This window comes from Malus sylvestris, chromosome 5 (assembly GCF_916048215.2).
Source record: "Malus sylvestris chromosome 5, drMalSylv7.2, whole genome shotgun sequence".
NCBI lineage: Eukaryota > Viridiplantae > Streptophyta > Magnoliopsida > Rosales > Rosaceae > Malus > Malus sylvestris.
Window position 1 is genome coordinate 32,065,471 of NC_062264.1, and position 16,902 is coordinate 32,082,372.

The 16,902-nt window shown below is 38.4% G+C and overlaps 4 protein-coding genes across 4 annotated transcripts; 3 read left to right on the forward strand and 1 right to left on the reverse strand.

Annotated features, from left to right (window-relative positions):
• Nucleotides 1–3,656: 3,656 nt before the first annotated feature.
• On the reverse strand, nucleotides 3,657–6,016 carry LOC126621228 (prunin 1 Pru du 6.0101-like). The gene is made up of 4 exons (XM_050289627.1): nucleotides 5,687–6,016; nucleotides 5,237–5,553; nucleotides 4,499–5,044; nucleotides 3,657–4,298 (listed from the first exon to the last, which is right to left on the reverse strand). Exons 1-4 carry the CDS (start codon nucleotides 5,970–5,972, stop codon nucleotides 3,897–3,899), a joined length of 1,551 nt encoding a protein of 516 aa, XP_050145584.1. The 5' UTR covers nucleotides 5,973–6,016; the 3' UTR covers nucleotides 3,657–3,896.
• A 3,010-nt stretch (nucleotides 6,017–9,026) lies between these two features.
• Nucleotides 9,027–10,533, forward strand: LOC126621280 (uncharacterized). Its single transcript, XM_050289681.1, has 2 exons — nucleotides 9,027–9,256; nucleotides 10,031–10,533. The coding sequence occupies exons 1-2, from the start codon at nucleotides 9,114–9,116 to the stop codon at nucleotides 10,350–10,352; spliced, it is 465 nt and encodes a 154-aa protein (XP_050145638.1). The 5' UTR covers nucleotides 9,027–9,113; the 3' UTR covers nucleotides 10,353–10,533.
• Nucleotides 10,534–11,378: 845 nt separating this feature from the next.
• LOC126622786 (uncharacterized) lies at nucleotides 11,379–12,087 on the forward strand. The gene is made up of 3 exons (XM_050291506.1): nucleotides 11,379–11,483; nucleotides 11,691–11,864; nucleotides 11,971–12,087. Exons 1-3 carry the CDS (start codon nucleotides 11,379–11,381, stop codon nucleotides 12,085–12,087), a joined length of 396 nt encoding a protein of 131 aa, XP_050147463.1.
• A 517-nt stretch (nucleotides 12,088–12,604) lies between these two features.
• Nucleotides 12,605–16,613, forward strand: LOC126624010 (mitochondrial import inner membrane translocase subunit TIM44-2-like). Its single transcript, XM_050293005.1, has 14 exons — nucleotides 12,605–12,871; nucleotides 12,980–13,086; nucleotides 13,463–13,546; nucleotides 13,672–13,747; nucleotides 13,946–13,990; nucleotides 14,092–14,520; nucleotides 14,615–14,683; nucleotides 14,926–14,990; nucleotides 15,196–15,264; nucleotides 15,364–15,436; nucleotides 15,596–15,700; nucleotides 15,853–15,924; nucleotides 16,008–16,070; nucleotides 16,231–16,613. The coding sequence occupies exons 1-14, from the start codon at nucleotides 12,794–12,796 to the stop codon at nucleotides 16,360–16,362; spliced, it is 1,467 nt and encodes a 488-aa protein (XP_050148962.1). The 5' UTR covers nucleotides 12,605–12,793; the 3' UTR covers nucleotides 16,363–16,613.
• Nucleotides 16,614–16,902: the final 289 nt, after the last annotated feature.

Sequence of the window (16,902 nt, forward strand, 5' to 3'; positions counted from 1 at the left end):
TTCCGAGGGGGAAGTTTGGCAAACTACAAGATCGAGCCTATGGTCCTTGTCGAATACTAAAGCGTCTTGGAGCAAACGCTTACCAAATAGAGCTTCCAGCGGATATGGAGGTGTCAACAACATTTAATGAGGCTGATTTGCAACCGTACTATGCGGATGTCAAAGAGCAAGACTTTGACTCGATGACGAGTCATTTTCAACCTGGAGGGACTGATGAATAATCATCTGAGGAGTCACACATAGAATTAAAGTCAAAAGGGGCATCATCTAATGAGTATTCTATTGCCAGGGAACGTCCTAGGAGGGTGGTTACAAAACCCATCAGATTCCAAGATTAAGAAGGCTAATAATGTTAAACTGCTCTGTCTATTGGGTTTCTCAATTTATTTCATGTACTAGTTTATGTTCTTTTTTATTGTATAAATAACTTGTACTTGGGATGTGGGAGGGCAAGTTTGATTTGAATGAAATTACTACTATTGAGTTAGCTGTCAAGCTTCTCTTTATTCCACGCTTGCATTTTGCTTTACCTTTCCAATTCTTTACAGCCCTAAGAGGACTGTATCAATGTAAGCCAGGTGATGTGAATCAATATAAAATGATATGTCAGCCGGAGTCACCTAACGTGACCTATACGGCTGAACCTATAGCTCATAAACCAATTCCTGCACACGAGTCGGAACCACCTAATGTGGTCTGTATGACAGGATGGGTGTAAATAAGTACGCTCAAGTGCTACGATCATGTAAAGGTTGTGCGATGAATCGCGGGTCACCTACAAGTTGGAACCACCTAATGTGGCATGTACAGCAGGCCAACACCAAACTTGGATCCAAGGTGAGCGTACGGTGCGGGAGGTGAACAATCACGTGAAGGTTGTGTCCTGACCTCGGGAGGGAGCACTAACATCGGGGTGCAAGATAATGAGCTCTAAATGCATCTACGTATAACCATAAACAATGCAACCACTACCATCATACAGTACTCACCTGAAGCTTACATGGGCATTGGCAGCGTCATTCAATATTATGCATAACTATACTAATGCAAATACTAAAATGTAACGCATCCATGACATGGCATTTAAAACGTAAATTCAATTAAAAGCAGTTTATGGGATCGTAAAGCATATATACGTATATATAGAAAACAAAAGTCCACTCACTGGTATGTAGTAGGGTCGTAACCCCCGAGTCTCGCTTGGCTACGCTCGTCCTTCGGAAACGTCTCACCTATATATGAAACAACTAATTTAACATTAATTCAAAAGTACATAACCAAAACCGTTAATAACTTCTCATACACTGCTCAATTGGGGTGTTTGAATATATCATCGCGGTCTACTCAACACCATGAGCATCCCCATATTTTTAGAAAAAAATTATGATGTCTCACGCGCCATGACGGGCCGGCCAAGGCATAGCCACACGCACCGGCCAAGGCATGACCACATGCTCCGGCCAAGGCATGACCACACGCACCAGCCATGCGTATGCACGTTGGACGGAAACCATAACAGCGTTAGGGAATATTCCATTAAATAGAATCATATTCCGTTAGATTTACCTGACGCCATTAGTATATTCTATCAAAGTTGACATAATATTCTCTATCTTCTCCGATGGTCTTCGCTAGAGCTGCCGCAGGCCACCGTCTGCAACACTGGATTATGGAAAATCTTAAAACCTTAATATCTCTCTCAATTCTCAACCAAAATTCACGAATTTTATATAGATTTGAAGCTCTTGAAGTCTAGAACACAACCATACCTATTTGAAGTCCTAAAACCGACGGAAAACGGCGGGAAAAATTCTTGAAAAAACCGACTAACTTTGCAATTCCACGATCGTGCTTATTCCGACGTCCAAACTTCTCCAAAACTAGTCTAAAATGTTGGGGAAGTTGAGTGAATGCCTTACTAAGCCTCAAAACCAAGTGAATCACCCACGATCACGTCAAAGCTATTTTAGCTCTTCGTTGGAGTTTTTGAATTCCAGGGTTTTTGAGATCAACTCACTTAACAAATGGTACCACAAGATTCTAGAGCTCGAGAGAAGTATGATTATAGAAATCTCGAGTTCGATATGTAAAGTATGATGGTGTATGAAGGTTGGAGGGCTCGGGTTGTACGGACGAGATGGTGTATGAAGGTTGGAGGGCTCGGGTTGTACGGACGAGAGAGAGAGTTCGAGAAGAAAGGAGAGGGTGAGGGTTGCACGTGTGTGTGTGTGGTCACGGGTTAGCCAATTTAAAATGGTCTCAAGCCCTAATTGGGCTATAGAATTTAGGGCTTACACAAAAGTGTTCAAATAGGAGTAAAACCAACCCAATCTCACTTATTCATCCGTAACATTTTCGTTACGAACCCGATTCGGCCCTAACTCACGTCAACACACTCGTGACGACGTGTACAATTTAATTACGTCAGCTAGAAAAATAATTTAAAACTATATTCATACATCCACATCACTAAGCCTCGAAGGCATTATCGTCACTTTATACTCTTGGGAGAAAATATATATAATAATTTGGGACGGGTTGTGACAATCAGAATTTACAATAAGTATTTTTCTTCTTTTGTCTTTAAATTTTGGACACTTATCAGAATTTACAACTCTCGTATGTCAGTGGTGGAAGGCCTGAAAAATCTCTCTCCCGTGTTGAGCAAGACAAGAATTGTTCCTGAATTCCACAAGGCAACAAACAATTTCGAATTCATAATAAAATATATAATTTCTAGGCCCCCTCCCAACTTCACTCACTGTTCCGTTTCATCCATTTACTCTTAATATTAGTCATTTAAAGTAAGTTTTGTTGGTCAAATTAAAGTTTTCTCTAACCCTAGTACCCGACGCACCAAAACCCAGAGAGACAAACCAAATTAAGTACCAAAGGGTTTGGTTCTTTTCCATACATTGTTAAAGTTGAAACTGGATCTTTTTTCTTCTCTTTCCTTCATTTATCTACCGTACGCTCTCATGTACATATACAAAATTCTGGCTCCGCTCTTGAGTTATGTATATCAATCTTTTACTTGTCCAGAATTCCTACCTGATGAAAATGATGAATTCACTACTTTGTAAATCCAAAGTTCTCAGACTTTGCATATATGGTCAAAATCAGTCGTTGATCATGAAAGCTTTTTATTTTAGATAGTATATTCACGCCTATTTTTACATCCTTATTAATTTTTTACCCTTAATCTTTTTTTAATTTATTCGCTTTGATTTTTAATTTATTCGCTTTGATGGCCACAAATTAAGAGAGAAGTAAGATGTTTTGATGGCCACAAATTTATTCGCTTTGATGGCCACAAATTAAGAGAGAAGATGTTTTGATGGCCACAAATTAAGAGAGGTGTGTTGTAAAAATAATTTGTGGATTGATTTTATGATCAAAGGAATCGTTCGTTGACATTGTATATTGTTGGAGGTTGGAACATACATATATGTATAAATTCATGTCTCGGTAATTTACTCAACTAGTAAGTCTAGTACTGCTGTATAGTTTATTAGTAATATATTTTTTCTTCTTATTTATAATATATATATATATATATAAAGTACTGTTTATAAATGTCCACAAGTGAGATATTTAGTTGGCTAATGCTTTTGATTTTATGATCAAAGGAGAAAGAAGAAACGAACTGGAAACCATGCACATGAAGGAAAATTTATTTAGATAAGCTAGATTATTACATGCATAAGCCTCCACGTAGCATTTATTTACTTATTACAAGCTAAGCTCACGCTCCTTTTAGCCCTAATACATACAGCCATTTATAAGGCCTGTTATTTCTCCTAGTCTCTCTACCTACCTTTATTTGTTACTAGAAAACCCCAAAAAACAAAACACTACGTGCCGCATTTGGTAGATTTTAGGTTATCTCATCACATTCATGCCATGATCGACCATGGTCGGCGTGAGGAAGAAGAGCTGGCACTCAACACTCGGGTCTCCTGCCTGTTGTTCTTGAGATCCCTGACCTGTTGGCGGTCAATCTGGAAGGCATTGCGAAGCACATCCTCCGGGATCGCCCTCAACACGGCAGTCCTCCCTGCCATGGTGTTAATGAGGGCCAAGTCATTCGTCCTGAAGGAAATGTACTCGAATCCCTGGTTGCCTGCCTGGGTGATGACGGCGTGGTTCTGGGGAATCAAGAACACCTGTCCCTCGTTGACCTGGTCGTCCAAGATGGCGTCTCCGTTCTCGTTCACCACCTGAACCCTAGCATTGCCTCTGATCACGTATACAAGTTCGTTCGCGTTGAGGTTCCAGTATGGACTGTATATGGCATTCTGCACATAATTTATTCTCATTAGTACATATTATCCTTATATAATCTTTTTTTTTCTTTCTATAAACTGTTATTAGTAATTTTTTTTTTAACTTCATACATATAACAATTTTTATTTTTTCGAAATTCATAACCTCTTTCAAGAATATGTAGTAAATTATTTATTTAAAATCTAGTGTACCATCTTCTAACATTACTTACGTTATAAAGGACGCCATGCTCGGCGCTGAGGCGGAGAGCGCTGAGGATGGGGAGGGTGCCGCTGTTGACGACGGAAACGCGGCCAGCCTGAGGGCTGTAGAAGTCGGCGTTAGAAGGGTCGCGGATGTTCTCCTTGAGCCTCATGCTGCAGAATGTCTCCTCCAAACCGTTGGCGCGGCCTCCTCCTCCCATCTGGCGTCTCCCTTCCTGCTCGCCCTGGCTGAATGGGCTGACAAAGTCGAGCTGGCCCTGCACCTGGACAATCTCGTTCCTGTCGTCGTTCCGTCCCTGGAGCCTGGTGACGATCTCTTCGTCGACATTCAGAGCCTGAGCGAGCATCTGAGTGTCGAATCCGGCAAAGAGGTTTTTGCCGTTGCCCCCCTGTTGCTGCTGTCCACGCCGGCCTTGTTGGCCCCGTTCTTGCTGTCCACCCTGGCCTTGCTGCTGCTGTTGGCGGCCCTGCTGTTGCTGTTGGCGTCCCTGCTGATACCGTTGGCCTTGTTGCTGGCTGAACTCGTCTTGTGGGTTGCCAGCTAGATAAAATCTCTTTATATACAGAGTACAACAAATTACATAGAGCCACGTCATTAACCAGTCAATAAATAAATGATAAAATTCGAACTCTGTGCACGCGAAACACACAAAACACATCTCCTAGTCAATGTGGGCAACGTTTCCACGCAAGATTAAAAAAAAAAAAAAAACTTTTTATTAATTGTACTGCTTAATATTACTTACCCTAGGCTGTTGGTCGAGCTGGTTCTGCTCGTTGCTGAAGTCAAGGAGGGAGATAGCAACGAGATCCTGGTTGCCGTTGTTGTAGCTCCAGTAAGCGACACCGGCGGGCAAGGCGATGATATCACCCTCTCTGATGTGTCGGACCTTCTGGTGGCGGTCTTGGTTCTCCTCGCTTTGCTGTTGTTGTTGTCCCTGTCCTCCGTGTCGTCGGGAGGGCTGGAACGGCTGGAATTGTTGTTGGTGCTGGAATTGCCGGTCCTGAGAATCCTCGAACGTCTCAGGACAGCCGGGGAACGCCACACCCAACACACCCCTACCTGTAAGAGCACAAATTAAAGTATTGTGCGTAAATGTGAATCAAACAGCAGCGCTCTAACGTGAATGGATCATGCATATATGGATTGACTAATTAATTAAAAAATAATAACAAGGTGTTAAATAATAAATTACCTTGAACAATGTAGATGAGTTGCGGAGAGTTGAGGAAGGAAGGCAAGTGAAGGCCGTTGGGTTGGATGGTGCGCCGAACCATGGCAACGCCGGCGCATTGGAACTGCTGGTCGTTGGGGTTCCAGGACTCGGTCAGACCAGCCTCGGATTGAATCTGGTTGTCGGGCTCCCGGGACTGGAGCTGGTTGAACTGGCACTCATTCTGCTGCTGAAACTGCTGGCGGGACCCTAGGGAGCAGTTGATTATAAGAAGCAAGCAAAGAGAGAAAACAAAAAGCTTAGCCATGGGGAATAGATATATTACAGAAGGAGAGAGAGGCTGCTTTGAGTTCGGATGTGGTGAAGCGGCGAGCAGGATGCGTTAGTATTTATAGGGGGAGGAGGAGGAGAGGGAGGGACACGTATGCATTTGTGTGTAAGGCATCTTTCGCCATTTTTCTCTTTGCATGGCTATGGTGGTTTGAATTGTTTACACCTCATTTTTTGTTGCAGGGTAGGTGGCTTTTGGCTTCTGAGAAGAAACAAAGTTTGTTGAAATATGTGGCAACTAGTTGGTACTATCTCTCATTGTTGTCTTGTTTTCAAGTAAATATTTACTGACTTGAACCTGTTCTAATACAAGAGAAAGTAAGAAAATTCTGACATGCACCAACATATAGATAATTAAATACTCGGTTAAGACCACGGATCAACAATAAAAGATTTAACGATAAAAAATATCAGTCCATAACTCTATATTATACATCAGTGCATATATACAGTGAAAGAATAATATTTGTCTCTCTTTCTTTGGAATTAGCTCATTCCAACACTTATAAATAATGTATCTTAACTGTAGAAATTTTATAATCGAATTTTTTTTTTAACTTTCATTTGAATAATTCATTTTTTTAAATGAGATTGATAAGTCATTCAAATGCATCAAATAAATCAATGATATATGTACCAAATAACATAGTACCAATGAACTGTCTATTTATTTGATACATTTTGATGACCATACAATTTCCTTTTTTCAATGATTTTTTGTAGAAATGATCATTAGACGAAGATTAAAAAATTGAATAGTTTCCATTATAAAATCATTACGATAATATACATTAATTACAAATAAAAAAATAAGCTCACCCACTAGAAAAATGCAAAGTATTATTCATACTAAAATATTCCGAGAAATAAAAGCTAGTTTGCAATATGTGGCAACCAAGTAGGTACTCTTTCTCTCTCGCCATTGCTGTCATGTTTAATATGAAGCGAATTTTTACTGCCAGAACCTGGTTCAGTTTTACTGGAGAAATAATTATATCCGTTTTGCATGCAGGGACCATGGTAATTAAAGTAAATTCTCAGGTGAAGCCATGCAGGCGTGTTGGTGAAAAACGTGAACTCCACCTGATGGTTTCTGATCAGCTTTGGTTCTATCCCAACTCTTCTTGCATGTTCCACATTGTTCCATATCCTCCTCAGTCTCGATCCATCATCATCTATATATGATAATTTATGCACGTTCTTTTTCTTTCGCTTCACTACACCCACCTACTTAGTATTGACTTTAAAAATAGGGTTTTTATATTAACACCCCACAAAATGTTGAATGCATCCCACATTAAAATTTAATATTAAATGATTTATTTACTCTACTATGTAATGACAATTTTGACCTTATTAGGTTTTAAAAAAATAAAGATTTATAAATACACCCCAAATCACTTTTAGCGTATTATTTATCTTCTCAACTATCAAACATGTTGATTAAGAAAAATTGTTTTTGACAAATGGAACACGAAATCGATGTTTCAGGAGCTTCACATGAGGTAAGACTTCATAGTTTTCATTGGTTTAGTGATTTCGATGACATCAATAATTATTTAATCTTGTGTTTGCTGCATTATTTAAACTTCTATATTCATATTCATCTTTTAGTGTTCATATGGTTAGATTCAATCCTTGAAAATTAAAAATGAGTGTTATAAGATTTGAGAAATGTGGGGTGTATATACAAAATATAAGATATATATTGAGAATGTGGGGTGTGTGGGTATTATGGGAAAGTAAGTGGGGTGTATTAAGATAATTTTTAAGTGAAAAAGCAAATGTGAGGTGGATTAAGTTTGTGGGGTTTATTCAACAATTTGTGAGGTGTTAATATAATTAGCCTAAAAATATACATTTATACATACATATATATATATGGCAAATTAAGTGACAAATATACATGTGTACAAATATTTAAAAAAAAAAGTGTGACAAATATACATCTGTGCATATTCTATAATGTAATATGTTTTTAAACAACTCTCATATCCTTCAACAATAGTTAATACAATACTCATATGCTTTACACAAGAAAAGGAAGGGGATGGGAGGAAAGATAAATTGGAGGGGAGAGAATCTCCAATGAATATATATGTTCACCCTTTTGTTGTTGTGTTATCAATGAAAAGCACAATCAAGTTCCAGCACAATCAAGTTCCAACGCTCTCAAGTCCAAAGCTTTTTAGCACGTGCACCAAAAGACAATGAGAAATGCTAAAGAGACTCTCTTAAAAGTGGAATTTTTTATGAACTCTCTATCTCTTCATATTTTTAGCACAATATTTTATAATGTTGGCATGTAAATTGACGTTAAACTGTAAAGTGAGAAAGAGTTTATGGAGAATTTTACTATGAGAGAGTCTCTTTAGCATTTCTCAAAGACAATCACCCTCCACGTGTAACCAAACTTCCAAAAAACACTGAACCATGAGTACAAGTTAAAACAACATGTATTTACACGTCTTAGTTGAATCACATATATTTAGGGAAATCACATTACGAGTTTGAAATAAATATCCATATCCTAATAATGTGATTAAGAATATTGAGTTAGAGAAAGATCGAATTGCATTGCAACTGAATAGATTCTCTAAACTATTCTATATTCTCTTAGGTAGTATGACACATGACTAGATATCACTATGACTTGTGAGCCCTCTCGAGGACTAACCACATAGTCGTAGATTAGAAGAATTAAAAGAATGTTTTAAAGTGATTGCAATAGTACTAATCACCTTACTGCCTCGCAAGTTAAAACTTAAAGGGTCGTACACCGATGCGCTAGTGTATTGAGATAAGTAAGGGATGAAGGAAACAATTAGTTAAATTAATAAAATAGAGGCGAAATTAATTAGTCTTAATTCATCATACTAACCATAAGAAGTCAATTTTGGGCCTTGAAATATTTTCGGGTTTGCGGAGCCCATTGGACCATCCCTCTGTGTATGGCCCAGTCTACAAGTGTTGGGTGAGTACCTGAATGTCCCAAAAAAAAAAAAAAAAAAAAACTCCAAAAGGAGGAGCGAAAAAGACAGACCGGGTTTGAAACCGAGTCAAATCTCCAGAAACTCAGATCCCAAACAGAAGACAGACAGAAACCCCACCACCAAAAATGAAGCAAATATTAGTTCAACTGAGTCAACTCGCTCTTCTTCTTCTTCTGCTACTTGTTGCCTGCTCTGTTCCCACAACGACGGCCCGAAACCAACGGCCAGGATTTCTCTTCACAAGAACAACAGGAAGATGCACTCCTCAGTAAGCAAACCTCTCTTTAAACTCCTCTCTCTTTTTTCTCTTTCTTCAGTTGGGACCGATGTGTTGGGGATTAAATTGCAATTGGTGTCCGTAGTTTAACTACGATTTCACTTTTATTTATTTTATTTTTATTTTTATTCGTCCTTGTAGTTTCATTTTGTTTTCGTTTTAGTCCAATCCTTCTTTGAAAAATAGAGAATAGAAATATTGGTTATGAAATAGCATTAAATAGATTTGGTCTCTAAATTAAAAAATAAAAATTAATTAAAACTATTACCGGAATTTAACAAAAAATGGAGCATTACTCAATACTCATTTAGGGTAATTCCGTGAGAATTTCCGTCAAAAGTAAGCATGTGCTTGAATCAAACATTTGCTTTGTTTAGATTTACTAAGCAAAAGGATTTCACGTCCTTAGTTTTGAGAAAGGGATCGATCATCTCTGAATCTCTTTCACCTAATCTTCTTGACTTTAAAATTTTATCCAATTGCTACAAGCAAGGTTTACTTTAAAAGTTATAATAATTTTAGTCGTTTGATCAAATTTTAAGTATCGGATTCTTTAATGAGGAGAATTAGGTGAAAGAGATCCGGTATGGATCTCTTTCCTTAGTTTTGAAGGAAATTCTTACGGAGTGGCGTAAAGGTGGTAACCAGGTGGAACTAAAAGGATGAAAATGTAAGTAAAGAAACTATGAGAACAAAAGTGAAAATTCATAAAAATTACTGGCCTACTACTATTAGTTCAATTCAGCCTCTCTGTTGTTTGCACAGGTATTGGGGGAGCAGGAGGGAGGCGTGGCCGAAGATGGTCCCACAAACATCGACGGTGTCAAAGGTGTTTGGATCACGAGCATACGAACGTTACAGATCCGATCTGACATTGCTTGAAGCGACGGTCAGGAATGACGAGGAGAATGCTTACCCTAGGCTGGTGAAGCAGGCGAGTGCAGCACTGCTGAACTCTTATGCAAGAAAAGGGTATCCTTACACAGCATGGGAGGTCAAGACTTTGTTGATCCAAGCTTTGGTGTCTGAGAAAGCAGCTGCCCTTCAAGCCCAACACTTTTCTACTGCCAATGAGGCTTGTCACTAGCATTAGCAAGCGACCCTTGTCGCCCTCTTTATGTTTCGAGCGATATTTTATTTTAATCTGAATTACGGTGATGAAAATTCAATCGTAAGAGTAGAACTAGAGCATGCTGCTCTAACTAACTTAGTTACACTATGATTTTGGTTGTATGAACGTTAATACTAGTAGAATACTTCATTCTTAAGAGCGATATTTTATTTCGTTTTACGCTGCATAAGTAGACCACTAACTCTCTTTTCACTCTTCCTCACTACACCTCAAAACTTTTCCAAACATCTGCTCTCCACCATTACGATGTTTTTGCAACGTCCCAAATCTTTGGGTATTCGTCAATCTTCCACGAGAGGCATGAGATTTACGACGTGTTTTCCGATCTGACGACGATCGGTCTCCTGGTTGCAAACGACTATTTCATAAACACCTCAGATACCTTCCACACCTATCGCATGACTTAAACTATGATAATTATTGACACTCCAAAAACTCTTGATAAAAAGTTTGTAGTGCATAATTAGATTTTTAGAAGGGAAATTTTATTTAAACCCATGCAATCTCTTTTTACACCCAACTTAAAATTTTGAATGTTAATTGTCTATTTTACCTTATTGCATAATTACTATTAAGTACAAAATGAAATTAATAATAAAACTCAAATTTATCAATAAACCCTCTCTCTCTCCTCTCTCTCTCTCTCTAGGATCACGATTCACAATCTCACTCTGTTCTTCAGCAGTCTTATTAAACCCTGCAATTCTTTTCCTGTTCTAGTTTCCATTTATCTGAAATCTCAATAGGGTTTTCTCGGACCAGGATTTGGATCAACTTTTGACTCTTGTAAAATTCGGGTTTCTTTTCCTCCTCCTTGCAGATAAATCTGAGAGCTGAGAGAGAAGCTTTTATTTTACAGGCTGGGGTTCGTAAATGATTGTGTTTACTTTTGATTGTAACTGACCGTCCATATTATTTCTTCTGATTCGGCTCAAGTTGATTTTCGCATTCTAAGGGCTATTGCTATTGAACATCCCTTCGATGCCGATGCAGCTGTCCTTGATGTTCTTAGTGAGTTCCCTAACTTGGCTACAGTCATATTTGGCTGTCAGTCCTGTGCAGGTTCAGAGTCCTGGGACTCCACCGGTACAAGCAGGTATTCGTTTTTTTTTTTACCAATAATATGTATTATCTTGGGATAATAAATCTTGTTTTGATATTTGAAAGCGTATTCTTAATGTTTTGTTTGTGTTATTTTGCTGACGCACCATTGTCATGGAGTTAGTTTTTGGCGGCACCATTTTTTCTCTCCTCCCCGATGATAGAGTTCCTAATCATTTAACAATGTTGCAGAAAACCCTATTTTCAGCCATGGAATCGGTCATCAACATGATGAGAGAAGTGGAGGTCCAGGAGAAAGCGGTGGATATTGTTCAAGAGCAAGCTTCTAGGGGAGGTTTGGATATCATGGTCAAGGTGGAGGAGCTTAAACGGATGTTGGCACATGCAAAAGACGCAAATGACATGGTTGTATTTTGTGAAATGTAATTAAAGTTTGAAGTTAATGGATTCTTAGTTCTGCTAATTTTAATTAAGGGTGCATCATAACTGAGGTTATATTCTTTCTGTGCAGCATGCTGGACAAGTCTTTGGGGATAAATCAATTTTAGCAACTGAAGCGAGGGAGCTTCAGTCTCGATTGCTCAACTTATCAGATGAGAGAGATAAATCACTTGCGATTCTTAATTAGGTTGACTCCACTTCATTGAGTTGCTTATTGAACTGCATTACTGTTGGTGCATGCTCTAGTTCACTAATTTATCCATTTATCTTTAGATTGCCTCATTTTTATGCTGTCTTTTTCATATCGTATTCTTCAAAAACAACAATTGTATGATCTATTTCATTATATTTATTTATCAAACAATATCATCACAAAAGATGTTAAGTATTTGCACAGTAAAAAAATCAAATGGGTGTAAAAATAAATCCACATATTGAATTGGATTTATAGGGGTATATTAGGTATTAAATTTGGATTTAAAGAGATATTGATAGTTTAGTTAAAAATCAAATGGGTGAAAAGAGTAAGTTTGGTATAGAAATAGGTTAGATGAGTTTAAATAAAATTTCCCTTTTAAGAATGCCAATTTGGCAACAAAATGGAAAGTAATGGGCCGCCCCAACAGTATTGGGCCTCTATTTTCGTATTGGGCTCATTCATCTCCCAGATCTGCCGGTAAACAGAAACCCTAGGGCGTGTTTTGGTTTGGAGAAGTGTAACATCCACGTTCATCTCCTTGTTTGTTCGTCCCTTTCTTCCTTCCCACGCAGGGACACTGTCTACTAATTCAGACACCCCACCCTGCAAAAAACTCAATAAACAAAAATCGAAACGCCATTGGGTTTTTGTCTGTTTTTCTCTGCCCGAAAGTTGTTAACTCGCCTCCAATTTAATGGCGGGCAGAAAGCTAGTGCGAGATTTGCACCTCTACAGACAACCCCTCTTTCTTCATCTGACCTCCCAACAGCAGGTTCGTTCTAAATTCTACAGGAAGAAGTTATGAATCAAAGACCGAAGTTTTTTGGGTTAATTTTGATATTTTTTTTGTGGGCTGGGTGTTGGGGATTTGATGAGATAGGTTTCGGGCACGAGAGGTCGATTGATTTCGGCCAATGGGTTTTTGGGGAATCGTCGATTCAGTGTCTTCAATGAGTTTTCGAAGCAAGTCAAAGGAGAAGCTACTAAGTACCTCTCTCTCTCTCTCTCTCTCTCTCTCTCTCTAATTTGCCTGTGTAATATCTGCTATTTTAATTGGTTTTTCTTGTTTAAGTGTTGGCTCAAAATTGTTTTACTTGCAACAAATTGTTAAGCCTGTGTTTATAATCAACAAAAATTTGAACTTTATATTTGAAGTTTGTTTCTTGAACTAAAAAACCGGTAACAGCTAGATATTTGAATGTGGAAAGTAATGCAGTCCATCGGCTTAGTTTTCGGCTTTGTTTTCCGCTCTTTTGCTCAGTGAAGTTGTTATTCAAACCGCAACCGTTAACATTTAACTTTTATTGAGTTCTCATAAGGAATTTTTGGGACATCTGGCTCACCATCATTGCTCTGCTTGCAGGAATCCCGAATTTCAACAGTCAGTGAAGGAGCTGAAAGAGAAAGCGGAAGAGCTCAAAGGGGTTAAAGACGATTTCAAAGTGAGGTAATTGTTTGATATAGTCACTTTATGCCATAATTAGTATTCGTAGTTCATAGGCTGAGACATACCCTTGTATGTCAAGGGCACTTCTAAGTGGAGGCTCTGAGATGGTGAAATGGCGAATGCAGAACGAAGCAGACAACTGAGCAGCTATACAAGCAGGTGGATGGTGCTTGGACAGAGGCAGAAGCAACGGCAAAGAAGGTATCATTTCAAATACAGTAAAATCTTCCATGCTTCAATATGTCGAGTACTCAATGGTGCTGAATTTGCACAAGATATCCACCCCAGCCCGTTAGGTTGTTTGTGGTGTAATCAAGTTTTTGTTGTTTATTACCATAAGAAACTTGCATTTGTTTCTACGATTATGTTGTCAACTTGTCATTGAATTTATATTTGCAGGTTTCCGCCAATGTAAAAGAGAAGATCTCTGCTGCCACAGAGGAGGTCTGCTTGCTGCTTTATTCTTTGTCTCTTGCATCTGTACTTGTAAATGCTTTGATCTGCTGAACTTTATTGTTTTTCTACTTCTCTGTTGTTCTATGTAGGTCAAAGGAACTTTTGGAATTGAGAAAGAAGAGGCTTCAGGGCCTTCTGGTGCAAAATCTGAGCATGTTGCTGATGATGGAATGAAGGACTCGTCTGGGGAACATAATCACCAGCAATCTGGGGAATATAAAAACCAGCAGTCAGGGTCTAGTAGTACTGAACAAACATTTTTTGGAAAATTTAGGTCAAGTGTTTCTTCCTCGTATTTTTCCTCTGCCTTCTCTAGAGTTAAGGATGCAAAGGTTACGGACTTGGCTAAAAAAGGATATGACATTGTAAAGGGTGAGTTAACTGGTACTACAACTAAGAGAAAGCACCTGGAGTTTGATCCTTCTTCGACCCCGAAAGTTGAAACTAGTTCAAGAACGGACCTTGTTGCTGTACCCCAATCTCGCTGGAGTAAAAAGTGGGAGGCTTTCAGAATGAAGGTTAACTTTTTATCCGCTCCTTAAATATTACAAAATTAATATCTAGTTGCCTGTCCCCTATGAATTATTTAATTTTTTTTCCTCTCTTACCTAGATGCAAGGTTATCCTATATTCAAGCGTCTTGATGAAATACGTAAACCAGTTACAAACAAAACCCAGGAGGTATGTTATTCAATTGTTGTGTCTGTTCTGTGAAAAATCTAGTGTATACTTAATGTTTATGGACGGATAACATTTATGCTGTATTTTGTATTGCTTCTTTTTTTAATGTTATAGTGTTGTCAAGGAAGTTGTCATTTGTATAAAAATCTACCCAGTAAATTTCTGTTGGCCTTGTGTTTCACAACCTTTTTATATGTACTAAATCTCTTGAGGTTGCTGTATGTCCCTGATGAAATTGGCAGATTGCTGAGGACATACGGGATCGTTGGGATACAAGCGATAGCCCAATCGTTCACAAAATTCAGGAGTATGCTGCTAAACTTTCTTTAATTCTTGTTTGTTCTTTACACCTGAGTCATCGTTTGTTTTTTTCTTTTCAAAACGGGCTCTACTTTGCTGTTTGTCCCCACAGAATGAGAGTTTTTCCCTAAAACAGTAGCTTGTAAATATATGAGTGGTGGAGCCAGTTGTAAAATATTTGAGTCCTGAATTGACCCTACTTCCTTTGGCAGTTTAAACGAAACTATTTTTCAAGAAACAGACACCGCTGCATCAATCAAGGAGATACGTCGCCGAGATCCGTATGATCATATTTTCATTTGCTGGTGCTTCTTGTCATACTTATTTTGTATTTGGATTACTATTAATTTCTTTTTCTAATTGTAATCCTTGGATGGTAGATCCTTCTCTTTACCAGACTTTTTGTCAGAAGTTCAGGATGCTGTTAAACCTGTGCTGAATGCTTACATCAAGGTTAGTGCTGGAACTGTCCCTCTTTCTCCCTCCTCGCCTCTCATCTTTGTTTTTCTTGTTTGTGTTTTGCTGTCAACGTATCATGATTCCAATTATGCCCCTGTGAGTACCATTTGAGTTTCTCAAATTTATGGAATAACACGTGCATTTTATATGCAGGGGGATCTTGAGACATTGAAGAAGTATTGTAGTAAGGAGGTGATTGAGCGGTGTAAAGCTGAGCATGATGGTTTTAAAAGCCATGGCATCTTTTTCGATCACAAGGTAGAAAGCGTGCCTCTTCCTAAGATGAGTGTTTCCATGCTAATTACCGTTGCATTCTATACTGATTTTGTCTACTATTATTGATCATACAATATTGATCTCATACTCAATGATGGTGCATTCTAATTTATGATTTTTTTGGTGGTGTGCAGATTCTACATATTTCTGAGGCGGAAATAAAAGAGACCAAAATGATGGGACATTCTCCCATTATTATTGTAATGGTAGGCATTTTCGATTTTGATTTTCCAAGTTCCATTTGTTTAGCAGAATTTGACAGTGACAGCCATTTTCGATGAATTAACAGTTCCGAACGCAGCAAGTGTATTGTGTACGAGATAGAAATGGTGATGTAACTGATGGTGGCAAGGTAAATAACACACCCCCTACACACATTATATCAAATGTATTATATTCCCCTTTCAAACCGCAGTTCTCTACGGAAATATGTACTATCGTGTCATTATATTGCTTATTTGAGGTTTTATACATACAAACTCATGTTTTGTGAAATCGTATTGTTTCATCAGGACACTATCCACACGGTGTATTATGCCTGGGCAATGCAACAGGTAGATCCAGAAGAACTCGGTGAAGGTGCTATTTATCCAATTTGGAAAGTAAGAGAGATGCAGCAATTCGGAGTTCAAGCCCTCATTTAGTTCTTCGTATAAGTTGCGACCGTCTTGATGGATGTTGTAGCGTTTTTATTGTTCGGAATATATTCGTTTTTTCGTTTTTCCAGCGTCAGAATTTCCCTGGGTTTTGTTATTCACTTCTGGGGAGTTTTGTCCATTCTTTATGAAGGAAGTGGAATAATATCCGTTTGTTGGTGCCATCCCTTTATTCCACGCGACCTTGGAATATTTTCGAAAGTTGCAGAAAAAAAGAAGAAAAGTAGATGCATTTTGTACTACTGCAGTACTGCACTTGCTTCATGTGATTGCAATTACAAGTTGAGAGAAGAGACAACAAAAAGGGGGACATGAAGGCATCCATATCAATCATATTTCTTATGAGGACATTTAGAAAACTAAGATGGGGCCTAGGCTGGTTATTAGCTTTGATCTTTATGCTAATAGCAAAAGATGGAACAGAAGTTCTTCAAAGTTCACAACTCACTAGCACCAGAGTATTAGGGTAACGAGTTTGATACTTAATTCTTATGGTTAACTTGCGGCTTAGCTCAAAATTACCCTTTT